Source organism: Neoarius graeffei, chromosome 14 (assembly GCF_027579695.1).
Source record: "Neoarius graeffei isolate fNeoGra1 chromosome 14, fNeoGra1.pri, whole genome shotgun sequence".
Lineage (NCBI taxonomy): Eukaryota > Metazoa > Chordata > Actinopteri > Siluriformes > Ariidae > Neoarius > Neoarius graeffei.
In genome coordinates this window covers 70,461,293-70,480,609 of record NC_083582.1, presented here as the reverse complement: position 1 = coordinate 70,480,609, position 19,317 = coordinate 70,461,293, and the positions used below count along the sequence as shown (strand labels likewise).

The window sequence follows — 19,317 nt, the reverse complement described above, 5'->3', positions numbered from 1 at the left end:
GTTAGGTTAACTGGTGACTCTAAATTGACCGTAGGTGTGAATGTGAGTGTGAATGGTTGTCTGTGTCTTCTTGGAGAAGAAGTGGGTAATTGAATGAGTGTGTACACCTGTGTATGATTACTGGTGGTCTATTTATACTCTGCGGCTCTTTCTTATTGTCATGGAAGGATTCTTTAAAGGCTGTGTTTCAAAGATGCCATGTCATGTTATCCCTTTGAAGGACTGTTCTGATGTCTAAGATCCTTCAACTTCTACCAAGGACCACATCCTTCATTCAGAGACTTTTTCAAGGATTCCTTGGTGTTTTTAAAATCACCCACAATCCTATTCACATGTAAATATTTAAATATGTATTCATAAAGCCCATTTCCAGAAAAGTTGGGATATTTTCCAAAATGCAATAAAAACAAAAATCTGTGATTTTTTTAATTCGTATGGACATTTTAATTAACTGTCAAAAGGACAAAGAAAAGATTTTCAACAGTTTTACTGACCAACTTAATTGTATTTTGTAAATATAAATGAAGTTAGAATTTGGGGGTGGCACGGTGGTGTAGTGGTTAGCGCTGTCACCTCACAGCAAGAAGGTCCTGGGTTCGAGCCCCTTGGCCGGCGAGGGCCTTTCTGTATGGAGTTTGCATGTTCTCCCCGTGTCCGCGTGGGTTTCCTCCGGGTGCTCCGGTTTCCCCCACAGTCCAAAGACATGCAGGTTAGGTTAACTGGTGACTCTAAATTGAGCGTAGGTGTGAATGTGAGTGTGAATGGTTGTCTGTGTCTATGTATCAGCCCTGTGATGACCTGGCGACTTGTCCAGGGTGTACCCCGCCTTTCGCCCGTAGTCAGCTGGGATAGGCTCCAGCTTGCCTGCGACCCTGTAGAACAGGATAAAGTGGCTACAGATAATGAGATGAGATGAAGATTGGAATTGAAGTAAAAATGGAATATAGGCAACTGGTCACAAAATTGAAATGAAATGGTTCACATTGAGAACGGTTGCTCACACTTGACCTTCCTGTCTATTTATATTTATCGGCCTGAATCACAATTATTTAATGATTAATTACTGATTATGGTGTGTCGCTTTAAATGTTGTTGCCGTAGTGAACTGTGGGACGGCATTATCTCCTTTCCTTTGGTAAAGGATGGCCCAGTGAACCCTGTGCTAAAGGAGAAAGGAAAGGAAGCACTGAAGTACCTTTCCTTAGCGTTTAGAGAAATTGAACATTCTCGTCATGGCTGCCACTTAGATACCGCCGGGTCATTTCACTCAGTTAGGAGCCTTCCGAAGCAAAAAATACTATTGGAACGCAGCCATTGGCTCATGCTCACTTATCCTTAGTCACTAATTATCACTCACATTCATTCCTTGTTATCTTTGTTCTAGTTTTATATCATGTAGTCATTGTCATTCTTTTTTAATGTGTTTATATGACATTATTCTGGTCTTATTAGCTTGTGTGACTATTAGTATTGCATCTGTGAGTGGTTACCTGTGTTTTTTGTCCTAATGCGTCAGGGATAACTAATGGATCAGCTGAAAATCTTTGGATATATCAATTTTTTATTTATTTTTTATTTATTTATTTCGCACTTAAAAAATAATAAATACATAACAATGAAATATAAATGAGATATAACAGTGCAAGGGAGGCCGAAAGCTTATGCTTATATAAAGACCTCCCTTTATCAACTTATAACAATTTAGATAAATAAATTAAACAAAAGAAATAAATATAGATAACAAATAAATAAAACAATATAGTGAGAACATAGTACAATAAAGAATTTGCAGTAACTTAGGTAATCATGCATGGATATAAATTAAATGTAGAGTTTCCAGTAGTAAACAAGGAAACACAAACCAAATTAAGGAAATGTAGGGTTATTTATAAAATCAGCTTTAGTATGACTCTTAAATATAGCAAAAGAGTGACACAAATTTAATGTCTTATTCAAGTTGTTCCAAACCGTGGGACCCCTGTACATGATTGTAAATTGTTGTTGGTTAGATTTAGCATTAATTGGCCTTAGATAATTGCTTTGTCTTGTATGGTGGTTGTGAATATCTGAGTTTGATAAAAAAGTATCATAGTAAATTTCAGGAAGGCAGAGACATTTATGTATTATCTTATACATCAACAAGCTAGTTTGAAGTCTGTTTATGTCGTATATAGTCAGTATCTTTAGCTTTTTAAACAGCGAAGCACTAGGGAAAGTAAAGGAAACTTTTAAGGCTATTCTAACGTACCGTTTCCGAAGTACAAAGAGTGATTTAAGTGATGTAGAGTATGTACTCGCCCATACAATATTACAGTAGGATAGGTAGGGATAAACAAGACTATAGTACAGAATATTAAACGTTTTAGGGGATAAAAGATTTCCTACTTTCCGTATAATCCCTATATTCTTATAAATCTTTTTACAAATGAGATCAATGTGATTTTTCCATGTTAATTTTTCATCTATTAAGACGCCTAGAAAACGAGTGTGAGTCCCTTGAGTAATAAGGTTGTTATTTAAAAATATCTGGACGTTTTCCTTCGAATATTTTTTATTCTTACCTGCAAAAATTATTAAATTTGTTTTTTTAACATTCAAGGACAATTTATTTATTTTAAACCACTTATTTACTTTGTCTAGTTCATTATTCATGATAGTTACTAAGGTGTAGAGATTCTTGTGAGACGTAAATAAATTTGCGTCGTCTGCAAATAGAAGAGTAAATAATTTTTGTGATACATGTGCTAAATCGTTTATATAAATTAAAAACAGTAGGGGTCCAAGTATAGATCCTTGAGGAACACCACATGAAATTGTATTTTGATGCGAGTTGTATATGCCATTAGCAACGTATTGTTTTTTGTTCGAAAGGTAATCTTTTAACCAGTTGTGAACTGTTTTGTAAGCCATACAAGTGTAATTTGTCAAGTAATATTTTGTGGTCAAAAGTGTCAAAAGCTTTTGAGAGATCTAGAAATATACCTACGGTGTACTCGTTGTTATCTAAAGCTTCAGTTATCTTATTAATTAAGCATAAAAGGGGCATATATGTAGAGTATTTTTTGCAAAATCCATAGTGATGAGAATAAAGAATATTATTTGTTTTTAAATGATTTAAAATCCTTTTGTAAACTAATTTTTCTAAAATTTTGGAAAATGTAGGTAGGATGGATATGGGTCTATAGTTTGTAAAGGTGTCTGGGTCTCCTGTTTTATATAAGGGGATTACTTTGGCTATTTTCAGTTCATTTGGTACAGATCCCGATGACAACAAAAGTTTAAAAATATGAGTAAGTGGTTCCAAAATGGAGGAGATATTTTGCTTTAACAGAAGTGCACAAATTTCGTCATGACTTGGGGCTGCATTTTTTTAAATTTATGATAATATCATGGATCTCCGAAGAAGTTGGCTCTTCAAAAGAGCTGATTTGTGGATAGGAGTGCTCAAAATATTCCATAGGGGAACAATCAGTCTTGTCAATTTTATTTGCAAGGGAAGGTCCAATATTAGTAAAAAAAAATCATTGAATCTGTTAACTATGTCTTGTGGATCATCTATATAGGATTCTCCGTCACAAAATTTGTTAGGAATAATATTATTGGTTTTTTTTCTATTAAGAAGTTCATTGATTGTTTTCCAGGTTTTTGATATATCAGAGGATGCAGCTTTGAACTTTTCAGTCATGACCACCACCAAGTTTGTTGTTGGAGGAGGTTATGTTTGTTTGTTTGTTTGTTTTAACTCAAAAAGTAGTGAACAGATTTTGATGAACTTTTGAAGAAAGCTGAGTCATGTGCCAAGGAATCATTGATTAGATGTTGATGCAAATCCAAAATATGTCATTTTGGACTGAACTACTGCTTTAAGAAACCTATACAATATTCTTGACTATTATACCGTACATACAGGACACTTTTTGATGGAATAAAAACATGTGTTCTGTTCCCTTCTAGCAGGTTTCATTCATTCGGTTTGATAGCATGAAATATTATCGCTTATCCTACGTGTATAACGTCACTCTACCCAATGGAGAATGAGCGTTGAATATGGTTTACAATATTGCATGGCTATTAAGACAACATGATGTCACACGTCGGAGACGTAAACGTCCACACTAGCAAGTGACGGTGACAATTTGTAAACAAACATAGCTGCCAGGTTTGCTTTGTTAAATACGGAAGATTTTGAGAGAATTTTGAAAGAGAAAGGTTGAACACCTGAAAGGAATCCATCCGTCCATTATCCGTAACCGCTTATCCTGTGCAGGGTCGCGGGCAAGCTGGAGCCTATCCCAGCTGACTATGGGTGAGAGACGGGGTACACCCTGGACAAGTCGCCAGATCATCACAGGGCTGACACACAGAGACAAACAACCATTCACACTCACATAAAGACCTAGTAGTTAGGAAAGGACATAGGACTATTGGAACGAAGCCAATGTGGACCAAATGGTTGAGGAACAATTAAATCCAATTAAATAATTAAAAAAATCCACAAAAATCCAGGATTTTTTGGTTTGCTTGTTTTTTTGTTCCCAACGTAACTCAAAAAATAATGAACGGATTTGGATGAAATTTGGTGGACAGCTTTAGTATTATCTCAGGTTCAAGTGATTTGAGTTTGATGTTGATAATATGTGGCTTGGTAGAGGTATGCACTCTACTGTGTGCCCTTCGAGTTCAGTCATTTATTCATTCTCAGTAACTACTTGCATGAAACAAAAAGAGCATTTAAGCAATGATTGACATTTAAAGAACAACTTGACATAATCTTTTCCATAATAACAAAAGCGGATGAAAATTTTCAAGACATCTTTTCAGTAACTGTCTGATTTTTATTCCTCCCTTATGAAACAAGACGGTTATCAAGACCTTGCATGATGGAAAGGAAATATCTTTATACTTTCTACTTAAAGCCATTTCACCTTTTATAAGTTGTATTTGATATATATTTAAATAATATTGGCTGGCTTTTTTTCATGGGAAATCAGATATATTCCATTCAGCTAGCATGATATTGAACGAGTCAAAGACGAGTAGCTGAATGGAATATATTTGATATACCACAAAAAAGCCATTATTATTATTATTATTATTATTATTATTATTCATACACACTCTCTTCATATCAGCATTCTCGAAGGCCAATGTTAGCTTACCCGCGAGTCAGTACTGTTTGCATTGCAGTCTAGTTACCTTCCAGCCGGTGTAGCAGTAGCATTAGCGAAGGCCAATGCTAGCTTACCCGTGACTTGGTGCTGTTTGCATGACAGTCTAGTTATCTTCCAGCCAGTGTAGTGTTCGCAAAGGCCAATGCTAGCACAGGCAAGCTGAATATTATTATTATTATTATTTATTGTCCCTGTGTAACTTACTTAGTTACTTTTAAAATCAACATCGACAACTACACACAACGGCATGACCTGGCAGCCAAAATTCTCTCAAAATCTTCTTCTTCTAACAAAGCAAACCTAGTGGCAATGTTTGTTTACAAACGTGTAAGTTTTACATCTCAGATGTGTCTCTTTTCCAGTTTTTCGATGTCCGTTAGTATGTTTTTCTCTTGTAAATATGCCTGAAGAATATATAATAAAGTTTTGGTAGCATTTCGGGTGTTCAGCGCGTCTTTAGTTTCAGTTTTCAGTTTATTTATTTTATGCTTAAACTGGATTAACCCCGTCTTCTCTCTTTCCTGGTAGACAAAAAAAAAAAAAAGATTCTGCTCATGCGCAGCAGAAAAGTTTTGTCACTGGATATTTGTATCAGCTCTGATGTTTGATGCCATGCTGTCTTGATAATGTGCAATATTATAACAATATTGCACGCTCATTCTCCATTGGGGAAAGTGGCGTAATACATGGAGGATAAGCGATATGATAATATTTCATGCCATCAATAAACCCACTAGAAGGGAATAGAACACATGTTTTTATTCCATGGAAAAAGTGTCCTGTGTGTGTAATATTTCACAATAGTGCTATTTTCCGTCTAACGCCAGCTGCTGATTGTTTGCTTGCACCACAAACATTTTTATCAACAGCCTTTTCCAGCTTTTGTACTGGATTCTCACATGGCTTTCCAAGGTTTCCAACTGACCGAGTGACCTCGCTGTTCAGGGAGTGTTTTTACTAAACTCAAACTCAGACAGCACACGCACATGCTTCTTTATAAAGCCCAAAGGTCTGCTGAAGCTGTTCCATTCACACCAGAGGAAAGACAATGCTATCCCACTCAGCTTTAGTCTATCACAGAGCTGCGACTCCAAGAGTGAGAAAGCCTACAGTTACTCCAGAAGAGCACACTTAACTGTCACTTGAAATACACTCACTGGCCTACAGTCTGAATCTGCTCATTCATGCAATTATTCAATCAGCCAATCATGTGGCACGAGTGCAGTACATCAAATCATGGAGATACGGGTTGAGAGATTCAGGTCATATTCATATCAAACATCAGCATGGGGGAAAATGTGATCTTAGTAACTTTAAGAGTGGCATGCTTGTTGGTGCAGATGGGCTGGTATTGAGTATTTCAGAGACTCCAGAGTTTCCACAATATGGTGCAAAAAACATCCAGTCAGAAGCAGTTCTGAGGGTGGAAATGCTTTCTGGATGAGATCTCTCTCTATTTGGCATATCACCGCAGTGATGTGACCGCTCTGATGGCTTTTCTTCCAGCCATCAAAGTTTCTTGGGAAGAATGACAGTAGTGGTTTCCCATTGCCTCCTACTGGATTAAATGTTTTCTCCTCTTAACCATTCACATATATGGGCAATTTAGAGTAGGCATTTAACCGAACTGCATGTCTTTGGACGGTGGGGGAAACCAGAGCACGGGGAGAACTTGCTCTGAGACGACAGCGTGAACCACTGCACCACCATGACGCCTGGATGAGAGATCAGAGTAGAATAAAACAAGACTGTCAATGATGGCGTAGCTCACTACGGCCCCATCTAGTCCAGAAGGAACGATCTTGAGTGTTATCAGTGGTTTGCATCTTGAGGTAAACCCCTTTATTTACATTCATGAAGTTGTCTCTTGATTGTAGACTTTGACAATGACACACCTACCTCCTCAACCTCCTCTACCTTCATGACATGACTAGATGGGGTCAAGGCTGAAGGGGTTTCTCTTCACCGAGGAAAGAATTCTGCCATCATCCACTTTAGTTGTCTTCCATGGTCTTCTGGGCCTTTTGGTGTTGCAGGTTGCAGAGCTCATCAGTGCATTCCTTCTTTTGAAAAATGTCACAAATTGTTGATTTGGCCACTCAAAGTTTGTTGTATCTCTGATAAGTCTGTTTTGTTTTTTCAGCCTAATACTGGCCTCAATACCTCTTTTGATGTTATTGAGAGTTCACATTTACCAAATGCAATTCAAGACATGAAATAAAAAAAAAAGAGAACCAGGTCACACCTGTCCATGAAACTGCTTATCAGCCAATATTCCAATTATGTTTGAGCATTTAAAAATGGAGGGACTATAGAAACTCAGCATTTGGTCATGTCCATGGATTCCAGACCTCAGGTGGTCATTGACTGCAAGGGATTGCCAATCAAGTATTAACAAGACCGTCAATGACGGCGTAGCTCACTCCGACCCTGTCTAGTCCAGAAGGAACGATCTAAAGTGGGCCACCTTGCGCAATAAATGTTGCAAGCTATATACACTATATACAAGCTATATATAGAAGTGATATCCACCCTAGGAATACCGACCTATTTGCCAGAAAGAATCCAAAACAGCGAGGAATTGACCGAGAAGAAGCGATTTTTGTTGAACTGTTCATTAAGGCTTAATTAGTCCATAACTTCATTAATAACTGTCATTAAGCAAATCTGGGTAGATGTTATATGCACCCTAGGTAGCCCTACCTTCATACCAGAAAGAATCAAAATCTGTGAAGAATTGAGGGAGAAGAAGCGATTTGTGTGGAAACTGTTCGTTAGGACTTAATTACTCCATATCTTCATTATTAATTGCAATTATGCAAATTTAAGGAGAAGCTATATGCACCCCAGGCAGACCTACCTTCCTGCCAAAAAGAATAAAAATCGGTGAAGAATTGCGAGAGAAAAAGTGATTTTTGTGAAATGTGGATGACGACGGACAAACAACGGACATCAACACATGATGGCATAAACTCATCGCCTGTCGGCCAGATGAGCTAATAACCCCTCTTTCCAACTATGTTGAGCAGAAAAGCATCTCAGAATGCACAATCAAACCTGGAGGCAGACTGGCGATAACAGCAGAAGGGTTCAACTCCTGTCAACCAGAAACTGATATCCGAGGCTGCAGTGAGCATAGACTTGCCAAAATATGTGGAAGAAGAAAGCATTCAAAAGTGAGTCATCCCAAATTATCATGGGTATATATACTGAAAGTGGTTGAGCCAAGTGTGAAAAGGCTGAAATCCCACCTTAAAAGCAGTCAGTTTGTGGCAGAAGTTAGCTGTTACAAAAACAACACCCCCTCCCTGAAGTGTTCCCATCAAAAGTCTCTACTTTCACATTACCCATAATGCTTTGCGCCTTGGGGGGTAACCAGGCGCTATTTTTGTTTACTAAGTCAGATAACCTCAGCCATTTCTTTGAATTCACATGGGGAAGAACGACTTTTCCTGATTTAAAGTTTTATAGAATACCTAAAGAGGCTAAGTGTTGAAAAGTGTGGGTTAGACAGAATTCACCGTCCAAGTTTTACACCGACAGGCAACACGCGACTGTGTTCTACAACCCCGATTCCAAAAAAGTTGGGACAAAGTACAAATTGTAAATAAAAACGGAATGCAATGATGTGGAAGTTTCAAAATTCCATATTTTATTCAGAATAGAACATAGATGACATATCAAATGTTTAAACTGAGAAAATGTATCATTTAAAGAGAAAAATTAGATGATTTTAAATTTCATGACAACAACACATCTCAAAAAAGTTGGGACAAGGCCATGTTTACCACTGTGAGACATCCCCTTTTCTCTTTACAACAGTCTGTAAACGTCTGGGGACTGAGGAGACAAGTTGCTCAAGTTTAGGGATAGGAATGTTAACCCATTCTTGTCTAATGTAGGATTCTAGTTGCTCAACTGTCTTAGGTCTTTTTTGTCGTATCTTCCGTTTTATGATGCGCCAAATGTTTTCTACGGGTGAAAGATCTGGACTGCGGGCTGGCCAGTTCAGTACCCGGACCCTTCTTCTACGCAGCCATGATGCTGTAATTGATGCAGTATGTGGTTTGGCATTGTCATGTTGGAAAATGCAAGGTCTTCCCTGAAAGAAACGTCGTCTGGATGGGAGCATATGTTGCTCTAGAACCTGGATATACCTTTCAGCATTGATGGTGTCTTTCCAGATGTATAAGCTGCCCATGCCACACGCACTAATGCAACCCCATACCATCAGAGATGCAGGCTTCTGAACTGAGCGCTGATAACAACTCGGGTCGTCCTTCTCCTCTTTAGTCCGAATGACACGGCGTCCCTGATTTCCATAAAGAACTTCAAATTTTGATTCATCTGACCACAGAACAGTTTTCCACTTTGCCACAGTCCATTTTAAATGAGCCTTGGCCCAGAGAAGACGTCTGCGCTTCTGGATCGTGTTTAGATACGGCTTCTTCTTTGAACTATAGAGTTTTAGCTGGCAACGGCAGATGGCACGGTGAATTGTGTTCACAGATAATGTTCTCTGGAAATATTCCTGAGCCCATTTTGTGATTTCCAATACAGAAGCATGCCTGTATGTGATGCAGTGCCGTCTAAGGGCCCGAAGATCACGGGCACCCAGTATGGTTTTCCGGCCTTGACCCTTACGCACAGAGATTCTTCCAGATTCTCTGAATCTTTTGATGATATTATGCACTGTAGATGATGATATGTTCAAACTCTTTGCAATTTTACACTGTCGAACTCCTTTCTGATATTGCTCCACTATTTGTCGGCGCAGAATTAGGGGGATTGGTGATCCTCTTCCCATCTTTACTTCTGAGAGCCGCTGCCACTCCAAGATGCTCTTTTTATACCCAGTCATGTTAATGACCTATTGCCAACTGACCTAATGAGTTGCAATTTGGTCCTCCAGCTGTTCCTTTTTTGTACCTTTAACTTTTCCAGCCTCTTATTGCCCCTGTCCCAACTTTTTTGAGATGTGTTGCTGTCATGAAATTTCAAATGAGCCAATATTTGGCATGAAATTTCAAAATGTCTCACTTTCGACATTTGATATGTTGTCTATGTTCTATTGTGAATACAATATCAGTTTTTGAGATTTGTAAATTACTGTATTCCGTTTTTATTTACAATTTGTATTTTGTCCCAACTTTTTTGGAATCGGGGTTGTAGACACTTCAGTGGTGGAGTAAAGTCTGATGATCCAAGTCACGAAGCCGACAACCCCTCTGTCTGTGTGTTTAGTCATGAAAAGTGCGAAAACTGAAAAACAAGGACGAGTCAAAGAACCGAAAAGGACGTCTTTATTGAAGGATCAAATCCCAAAACACAGCTCAAACGATGCAGTGTCAGTAAGCTTATATGTCCTTCCCCTTTTAGTGTTTCTGTAGGGAGATCGAATGTAGTATTTGACCCTGTCGTCCTAACAGCTTCCTCTAACAGCCCAAAGATTGTTGTAATCTGGTAGCGTACGAGCTCGAGGAAAATCAGAGTGAAGGAAATCAAAATCAACTTAAAAAATAAATCTGACAGCTCTGCTGTGTTTACAGTACTGACTCGACGGAGTGAATTCCTTGCTTGTGTTCCCGTGCACGAAGCGTTTTGTATTTTCTTACGGCTTTCTCGTCGTAACCAGCACCCAGCAAAAACCATTTCGCTGTGGATTCTTCTATGATCAGTGTCGATCTTTCTCAGCTCTTCTGCCGATCTTTTACCTTCTGCAGGTCGGTAATTGTCGGAACACCCGTGGTGACAGACGAAAGCGGCTGCTGACTCACTGTCACCCGAAGCAGAGATGTTCAAAGCGTTCGATGCGATATTTACAAGCGCTTTTTTACAGACTGATTTCTCAAAGTCCACAGAAAAGGCTTTGCAGATTTCTTTAAGCTTTGGTTTCGTTAGTTTTGACACGTCTTTGAAGGTTTTAGGGAGATTTAAATTCGAAAGATTACGGTCAGTGTGCGACACCGTGCTATTTTAGTTTGTTTATATTTTGGTTACCCGCCAAGGCGCAAAGCATTGTGGGTAATGTGAAAGTAGTCAATGCTAGTGTGCATTCCATTTGAGGCGGGGAGTAGAAATTTCAACTGGAACACCTCTTGAAGTTGGATTTCCACTGTGGAAAGTTGGAAGAACCTCACCAACCCTGAACTCAAAATCCAAGATGGCTGCTCAGTGCATCAACAGAGTGAAAGTTGAAGTAATATATGGTTGATTAGCATGTTTGGCTTATTTGTTTCTCATTAAATCTGTCATACACACAATACCATCCAACTAACCAGAACCTATGGCTAGAACTGGTATTGTGGCTAATCTGGCGAGATTTTCCGACTTGTACTGGAATGTGGTCAATTCGGATGTGATATCATTCCCAGCTCCGACTTCTGACTTTGAAGGTAAGCAGAAAACAGCATACAAGGTTGAGCTTTCTGAACTGAAAGACATCATGATTGACAAGGATCCAGAAACGCTGCCTGTTCCTGATTGGTTGGATGTTCATGAAAGATGATTGGTCTGAGCCTGGAGTACTACAGAGAGCAGAGCGTCTCCTCTTATCTGATATTTTATTGCTGGAATGTGAGGAAATATTCACCAGATATCACAAAATCTGTTCAGTGATTGCACCTTTAACCTGATGAATCGTTTAGTGTTTTGTTTTTTACGCGTAATGGTGTATTTTGTGCACTCACCATGGCCATCTTGCAGGGGTTCTGGCAGCTTAAGGTGAGGATGGAGGCTTGTCGTGCTGGAGTGTGGAGGTGGGAGTGTGTGCGCAGCGCTGGAGGGGCTCTGTGCCGGGGTGAAGGGATGTGTGGGAGGGGAGGTGGAGGTGCACGGTGGGTGGGTGGGGCAAAGGGCAGTGGTAACAATGGGCTCAGGTGGAGTGGAGGACACTGGGGCAGAGCACGGAGGGTGTGAGAACTGACAACAGAGTTCAACACCGGGAGAGAACACTGGGCCTGTGGAGAGGAAGAGAGAGAGAGAGAGAGAGAGAGAAAGAAAGAGAGAGCAAGACAGAGAATGAGAGAGAGAGACAGACAGAGAGAACGAGAGAGACAGAGACCGAGAGAGGGCAAGAGACAGAGAGCAAGAGAGAGACAGAGAGAGAAAGATAGAGAGAGAGGTATATTAATAAATACATATTTAAAATAAAATTTAAAACAACATTTATTAAAATCATATGAAAGGTGTGTGTGTGTGCGTGTGTGTGTGCGCCTGTTGTGTGACATCTATCTGAAGTATGACCTCATATGCACTTGGCTGACATCAAACAGACCTACATCCTCTGTTCTTACCAACACACACACACACACACACACACACACACACACACACACACACACACACACACACACACACAATCAGAACCAGCTGTACAGCAACTGCTGATGCAAAAAACACAACTCCAGTAAAGGTCTACTGTCTGAGCCTGCACATAGGCCAACTTACACACACACACACACACACACACACACACACACACACACACACACACACACACACACACGTTATGTTTGTTTCACTATCCTTGTGAGGACCTACCATTGACATAATTATTAATACAATTAATTAATGCTGTGCTTGCTCCTAAGCCTAACCTTAGTAAAGAAAAGGAAACTCTTTGGCTCTTTTATTATTATTTTTATTTATATTAACAACAATTTCCTTGTGGGAATCATCCAAGTGTCCCTGCAATGTCGGAATTGCCAGATTTTACTATCCTTGTTGGGACATTTGGTCCTCAGTAGTATATAAACACACACGCACACACAGACACACACGTGCACACGTCACATCTCCACTTAATTATTTTAACAAGTTGAACAGGCAGCTGGATTTGGCCAGTGCTGCTACTGACACTATAATTCAAAGCAGACCTGCAGGAGTTCATTTGAAAGTATTTTTTGCTGTTTGTACCCCGAGTGTTCACGCATCCACACACTCACTAATCACACACTACGTTCATGTTCCCAAAAGGCCACTGATGCAGATCCATCATTATTTATAACAAGCTCAGACTCACTCAAACAAAATTGACTGATTTTTTTATTTTTTTTAGTATATCGCTGTACCACTCTCTGTGTGTGTGCACGCGCGTGCACATGCATGAATATATTATGCCATGTATCAAAGGTCTGGCACACAGAACATGACTGAAATGAAACTGGACAGCTTTTTGACATTGTTTGTCCACTGTCTGGCTTTTATGCAGAATGTTGTCTGAAAGCTGCAGTGCACTGTGTCATTGACATTCAAAAGAGACAAGGAGTATTAGAGAGGGATGTTTGGCTCTGCATGTGTGTGTGTGTGTGTGTGTGTGTGTGTGTGTGTGTGTGTGTGCATGCATGTTTAGCTTGATTGTGTGAGCTCTTTGACAGAAAACCATCCCTCAGAAACAAACAAACATGCAAACTTGCACAAAAAACAAGGTTCAGAAATAGCACGAACAGCAGCGGCTTGTGAGAAAGGATTTGCTGAGACAGGACGACATTAATCACGATATGAAGTCACCCAAAATAAAATCAAGTGGATAGTCAAACTTGACTCATGCTATAGAGTAGAGTAATCTTTAGATAGCTGAGAGTCAACAATGTCAAATCTTTCATCATTCAGCATACGGTCTGGCAGCTCGTCCCTTTGTTTAGCTGTGTTCGGGGTGATATGCGTCATTAACCAGAGCATCAATGTTTTAGCAACAATTCAATGCCGCAAAGTTGCATAAAAATGTAAAACCAGCCCAAAATGCCAAATTGGCATTGGTGAAGGGGTACATTTTCTTCTTTTTCTCAGCCTTTCTCAGAGTATGATATATGTACATTAACTACTCCATTAACTAATCCCCTTTCCCAATCTTTGCAATATATCCTACAATACAAAAGGTTCTGTGCATCATAGACACAGTCTCTGCACTCTTACTTTAATGTATTAGATTAAATTCCAATTATTTGCTATAAAACGAGACCTTGACGGCCACAGAGCATTTGTAAATTAGCCCAATCTGGCAACCTTTCCATTAACTACCTTGTCCGCAGCGCCTCCTTCAGTGAAAAGCTTGAGGTAGAATGATTCCTGCCCCAGTGGAGCCCTACTAGCGCTCGCTGCAGTTCCCATTTGTGACCACTAGATGCGAGCAAATCAGAATAACATCACCTTATAAACAGAGTTTAAAGGTGACATATTATACCCCTTTTCTACAGTTCCCTGAGCACTTAAAGGAGAACTGAAGTCATTTTAAAATTTGCTTTATTTCTTAATTAATGTGTTATTCAATGACGTTTTCGGTTTTAGTAACCTTATATCGTGACTCATATCGGCAACTAATCCCAATTAAATATTATACTTATCGGCCTATTCGTTTTTTATCCATGTTGAATTTAGTTCGTTTGGTCCACGGCAGGCGTCGCTTATCCGCGCGATCTTCACGAGACTTGTGCGAGACTTCGAAACGTAAAGTGCCAGCCAGATGTCAGTGCCGCCATTTTGAAAACTGTTTTCCAAACGAAGTATTGCACAAAAACGAGTTTAAATGACGATTACTGCCTACTTTTTTCAAACTTTCCTGATTGCTATCAAAACAAACAAAACTTACGGCTTGATTACGTCAGCATTCAAAAGAGGGCGTGCGTCTTTTGACAACCCCTGAGTCTGAAATCGCTCCCTACTCACTATATAGGGCACTATATAGTGAGGACGCCATTTTGTAGTGCTGTCCGAAACCTTAGTGAGGATTATTTACACCCTATATAGTGCATGCAAAGTATCCCACAGTGCATCACGAAAAGTAGTGTACAGCGATGATCACTAACGAAAGCAATATATCCCATCATGCATTGCGGTCACGCTGAAAGAAATCAAAGTAAGAGTCTCAAATTTGATTTAATAAAAGGCAGTGGCAAAGAAAGAAAGTATTCAGCCTTGATTTTTTTAAAAAACTGAAAGATGCACGAAGTATTGATTAGTGTGGGAAATACGCTCAGTATAATATGGATTTATCACAAAAACACATGCATGTATTTATTATTTTGAAAACCCACCAGCCGACTGATCTGGCACGTTTTAATTGTGAGACAGTAATGACGTAAATACCAGCGCGACAGACTAGTGTCCAAAAGAGTTTTTTCATTTTACCAATGAGCTCACTATATAGTCCTCTATATAGTAATTCCCTATATAGGGAGTAGTGAACAAGTGAGCGATTTTGGACACAGGGAACATTGGCAGATGTCGGTCGCTTTGATTTCCGCTGAACGTTTTACTTCCGTCCTACGATGTCTCGCACAGGTCTCAACGAATCTCGTTTACGGCCATTGCTTTGACATATGGACTGATATATTACAGAGCATATTTCAAACACTCATAACTTGCTATAGCAGCGACAAAATAGCGATCAAAAGTGCATTCCTATATTTAATAAAATGAGAAATAGAATTTTGATAATAAACATTTTGCCTTCAGTTCTTGTTTACTAAAATCTCTGTGACATGCTTTGTTCAAAATACCACAAGGATAAAGTACCACAGCTCCCTACTCACCCTGCCTAAACAGCCCTGTTCAAATTGGCTAATTTGAGGAACGGTCTGTTCCTTTAAATGATAATGAGCCCCTGCTCACTCCACCCCCTCTCCCACTCTCGAAATAGGTAACACTTTCCTCATGAATATTCATTCACAAAGGCAGTTCTCAAGCCATGAGTCGAGATACTCGGATGAGGGGATGGCATCATTCTCCTGATCTCCCCTTGTGACATAGAAAGAGGAGCTAAATCTGAACGGCTTGTTGAAGCAGATGTTTTCTGAAATGAGCAGAACAAAAGAAACTAGCTGAGTTGTTTGTGAAGGTTCTCAGTCATCCAGGTCATCGTAATTCATAGGTGCTAAAGAAGGCAACTGGACTTGCTTGAAATCTTTGAAGATGTTTCACCTCTCATCTGAAAGGCTTCTTCAGTTCTGTCTGATGAGTAGGAACATCAATATCAAGTTCACTCAGGAGGACATCAGTGGAAACAACCTAGCCTTTTTGGACTGCGACGTGTACATCGAACAAGACAGAAGCCTTAGCATCGAGGTCTACTGGAAACCCACACACACCTACTGTTTGACTTTGACCACCCACTGGAACACAAATTGGGGGTCATTAGGACCTTACATCACAGCGCTCAGAACATTCCTACAACAGTAGACGGAAAAGAGAAGGAGCAAAAACACATCAAGGAAGCACTTCAGAAGTGCGGGTATCCCAACTGGGCTTTCGTCAAGACCAGGAAAAGAAACATAACAGACAGGGAAGAAAATGGCAACAAATGCAAGAACATTGTCATTCCCTACATTTCTGGACTATCTGAGAAACTCAGGAGAATCTTCTATAAACCTGTACACTTCAGACCCAGTAACACTCTGAGGCAAAAATTGATCCACCCTCAGGACAGAATACCCAGACACAAACAGGACAATGTAGTGCATGCAATTCAATGCAGTGATGAATACATGGACATGTACATTGGGGAAAACAAAACAACCACTTCACAGGTGCATGGCTCAACACAGGAGAGCCAGTTCCTCAGGCCAGGACTCTGAAGTCTATCTTCATCTCAATAACAAAGGACACTCGTTTCAGGACTGCAATGTACACATTCTAGCCAGAGAAGACTGGTGGTTTGAAAGAGGAGTAAAAGAATCCATCTTCGTCGACCTGGAGTGACCATCATGCCATGGTGGTGTAATGGTTAGCACTGTTGCCTCACTGCAAGAAGGTTCTGGGTTTGAGCCCAGTGTCCAACGGGGGGCCTTTCTGTGTGGAGTCTGCATGTTCTCCCCATGTCTGCGTGGGTTTCCTCTGGATGCTCTGGTTTCCCCCACAGTTCAAAGACATGCAGTTAGGTTGACATGGGGCAGCCGTGGGCTGAAGTGCCCTTGAGCAAGGTACCCAACCACTAAGTGCTCCCTGGGCGCTATAGTATGGCTGCCCACTGCTCTGGGTGTGTGTGTGTGTGTGTGTGTGTGTGTGTGTGTGTGTGTGTGTGTGTGTTCACTGCTTCAGATGAGTTAGATGCAGAGGATGAATCTCACTGTGCTTGAAGTGTGCATGTGACAAATAAAGGTTTCTTTTTCTTCTTCTTCTTTCTTCTTCAGAGGAGGTGGTCTGAGACACCACTTATCAGCCACGTACAATGGAGCCCTTTGTACACTTCCCAGAAAACTGAATACACATCCACACCAAGACTCAGCTGACTTCAATGACTCAGATGATGGCAGAGAGAGCCAACAACCCACAGATCACCCTAACGACTCTCTCTAGGATGCTAACACCGTTCACACCCGGACCCCAGTAACCCTAACAGCTACAGGATGACTGAGGCTACGTTTACATTACGTCGAATCAGCGGATCATCAGATTAACGTTCTTAAAACGATTCGCGTTTACACTAAAACCGTTAGCCGTGCACACAGCAACACCAATACGCGGATACGCTCGGCTCCGCAGGCATCCTGCGCTCCAAATCACTCCGCCCTGAACAGCGAGTGCCCTCTGGAGGGTGCGCACTCCGGCCCTGCGCAGCTCACAGAGCGCGCGAGTGAAGTGAACAAGCCACGATTCGGGACTGAGCCGCTGTGTGTGAGATCCCAGCGCATATCACTTATTACTTGCAAGTGGAAGGATGGCAAGCCTAAAGACAATCATAACTACACAATGGGCAGTATTTGCATCAGTATTTGCAGTATTTTCATACTTTTATACTCTTTAATGAAAGGTGATACAAGGCGGAAGTCTGCGCCGTTTTTCAGCAGTCGCGTCACATGACCAACGCCAGCGAATCAGGAAGGTGGATGTCACAGTGACGTTGTCCAATGAGACGCCAGCTAGAGCTCAGCACAGCGTATTCGCGTATTCTCAATGTTTACACAGCACCGGAGCTGATACGATCTAGATTGAATACGTGGACGCTGGCGGATTCCCGTTTCCCCGCTTTTTCAGGGGGGTTAATGTAAACGGACAGTGCATCCGCGAAGAAAACGAGACAGATAAGGTCTAGTGTAAACGTAGCCTGAGAGTATCAATAACCCAGGTGACCCCAACGACTCTCCTTAGGGTTGCTTTTGGCCCACTAGAGCATAAATACCTGGAACTCCCCACTAGTCAGACAGAACTGAAGAAGCCTTTCGGATGAGAGGTGAAATGTCTTCAAGAATTTCAAGCAAGTCCAGTTGCCTTCTGGGTTGTTTTATTTCAGAGTTTGTGCGCTGGTAGACACTTCAGATACCCAAATGTATGTGCACAAGCACTTAAAAAGTAAATTTCTCATAATATGTCACCTTTAAAAATGTATGAATGAGTTGTGATTGAGGACTTTATGAAGATTAATGTTTGCTACGTAAACTGCTGATAGAAATGGTGGAGCTCTTCCTCACCTGCCCCATAGACTGAGTGCTTCTCTAGACAGTAGGCTCATTAAAGAAAAGTTTATTTTCTTACTTTCTTATTAAGTTAATATTTCATATATATATATATATATATATATATATATATATATATATATATATATATAAAAAATACTGAGCGAGGCCTCTGGGCCGAGGTCAGTATTTTCAAGGCCGAGGTCACGGTATTTTATGATACGGACCGACGTTAAGCTGGTAAATAATATATTAATTTTTTCTTTACCAAATTCTAACAGAAAATGAGAGAGCCCGAAAGGGAAAACAAAGGCAAGGCGAGCCGGCATTTTGAATCCTCATTCACGGCTGTAATGCAAATGGGTTCCTCCTCGGTATACAAGTGCACTTCCATGGCAGGAAAAAAACCCTACATTTTGCCGCCTATATGTAGTCCTCTATTTATACAAAATTGAGTCGTTCAGGATTTAGCCATGGTTTTGCACGGCGTTAGCAACAGTTACAGGTTTTTGGCTTTCTCCTGAAACGTTTTCTTTTATTTCTTCTTCCTCAGGGTAGTAAAACTCGCTTTCGCTGTGAACACTGTCGTTATCGCTATCCATGCTGTAAAATTAATGCTATTATACTGCGAAATGCAAAAATAAATCTTGTCAAAAAATTGCTACTATGTTTGTTGTTGTTGTGAACAAGCGAGTTGCCAAAGGTCCGTAATCGGGGTCCGGATTGTAGGATTCCAGACCGCTCGCGAGCCAATC

The 19,317-nt window shown here is 40.4% G+C and overlaps 1 protein-coding gene across 1 annotated transcript in view; it reads right to left on the bottom strand.

The window, feature by feature from the left end:
- LOC132898574 (disintegrin and metalloproteinase domain-containing protein 12-like) overlaps nucleotides 1-19,317 on the bottom strand; it is a 326,512-nt gene that overhangs the window by 9,852 nt on the left and 297,343 nt on the right. Inside the window, exon 21 of the mRNA XM_060940283.1 lies at nucleotides 11,861-12,130. Within this exon, the coding sequence (XP_060796266.1) occupies nucleotides 11,861-12,130 (270 nt within the window). The remainder of the gene's footprint in view (nucleotides 1-11,860; nucleotides 12,131-19,317) is intronic.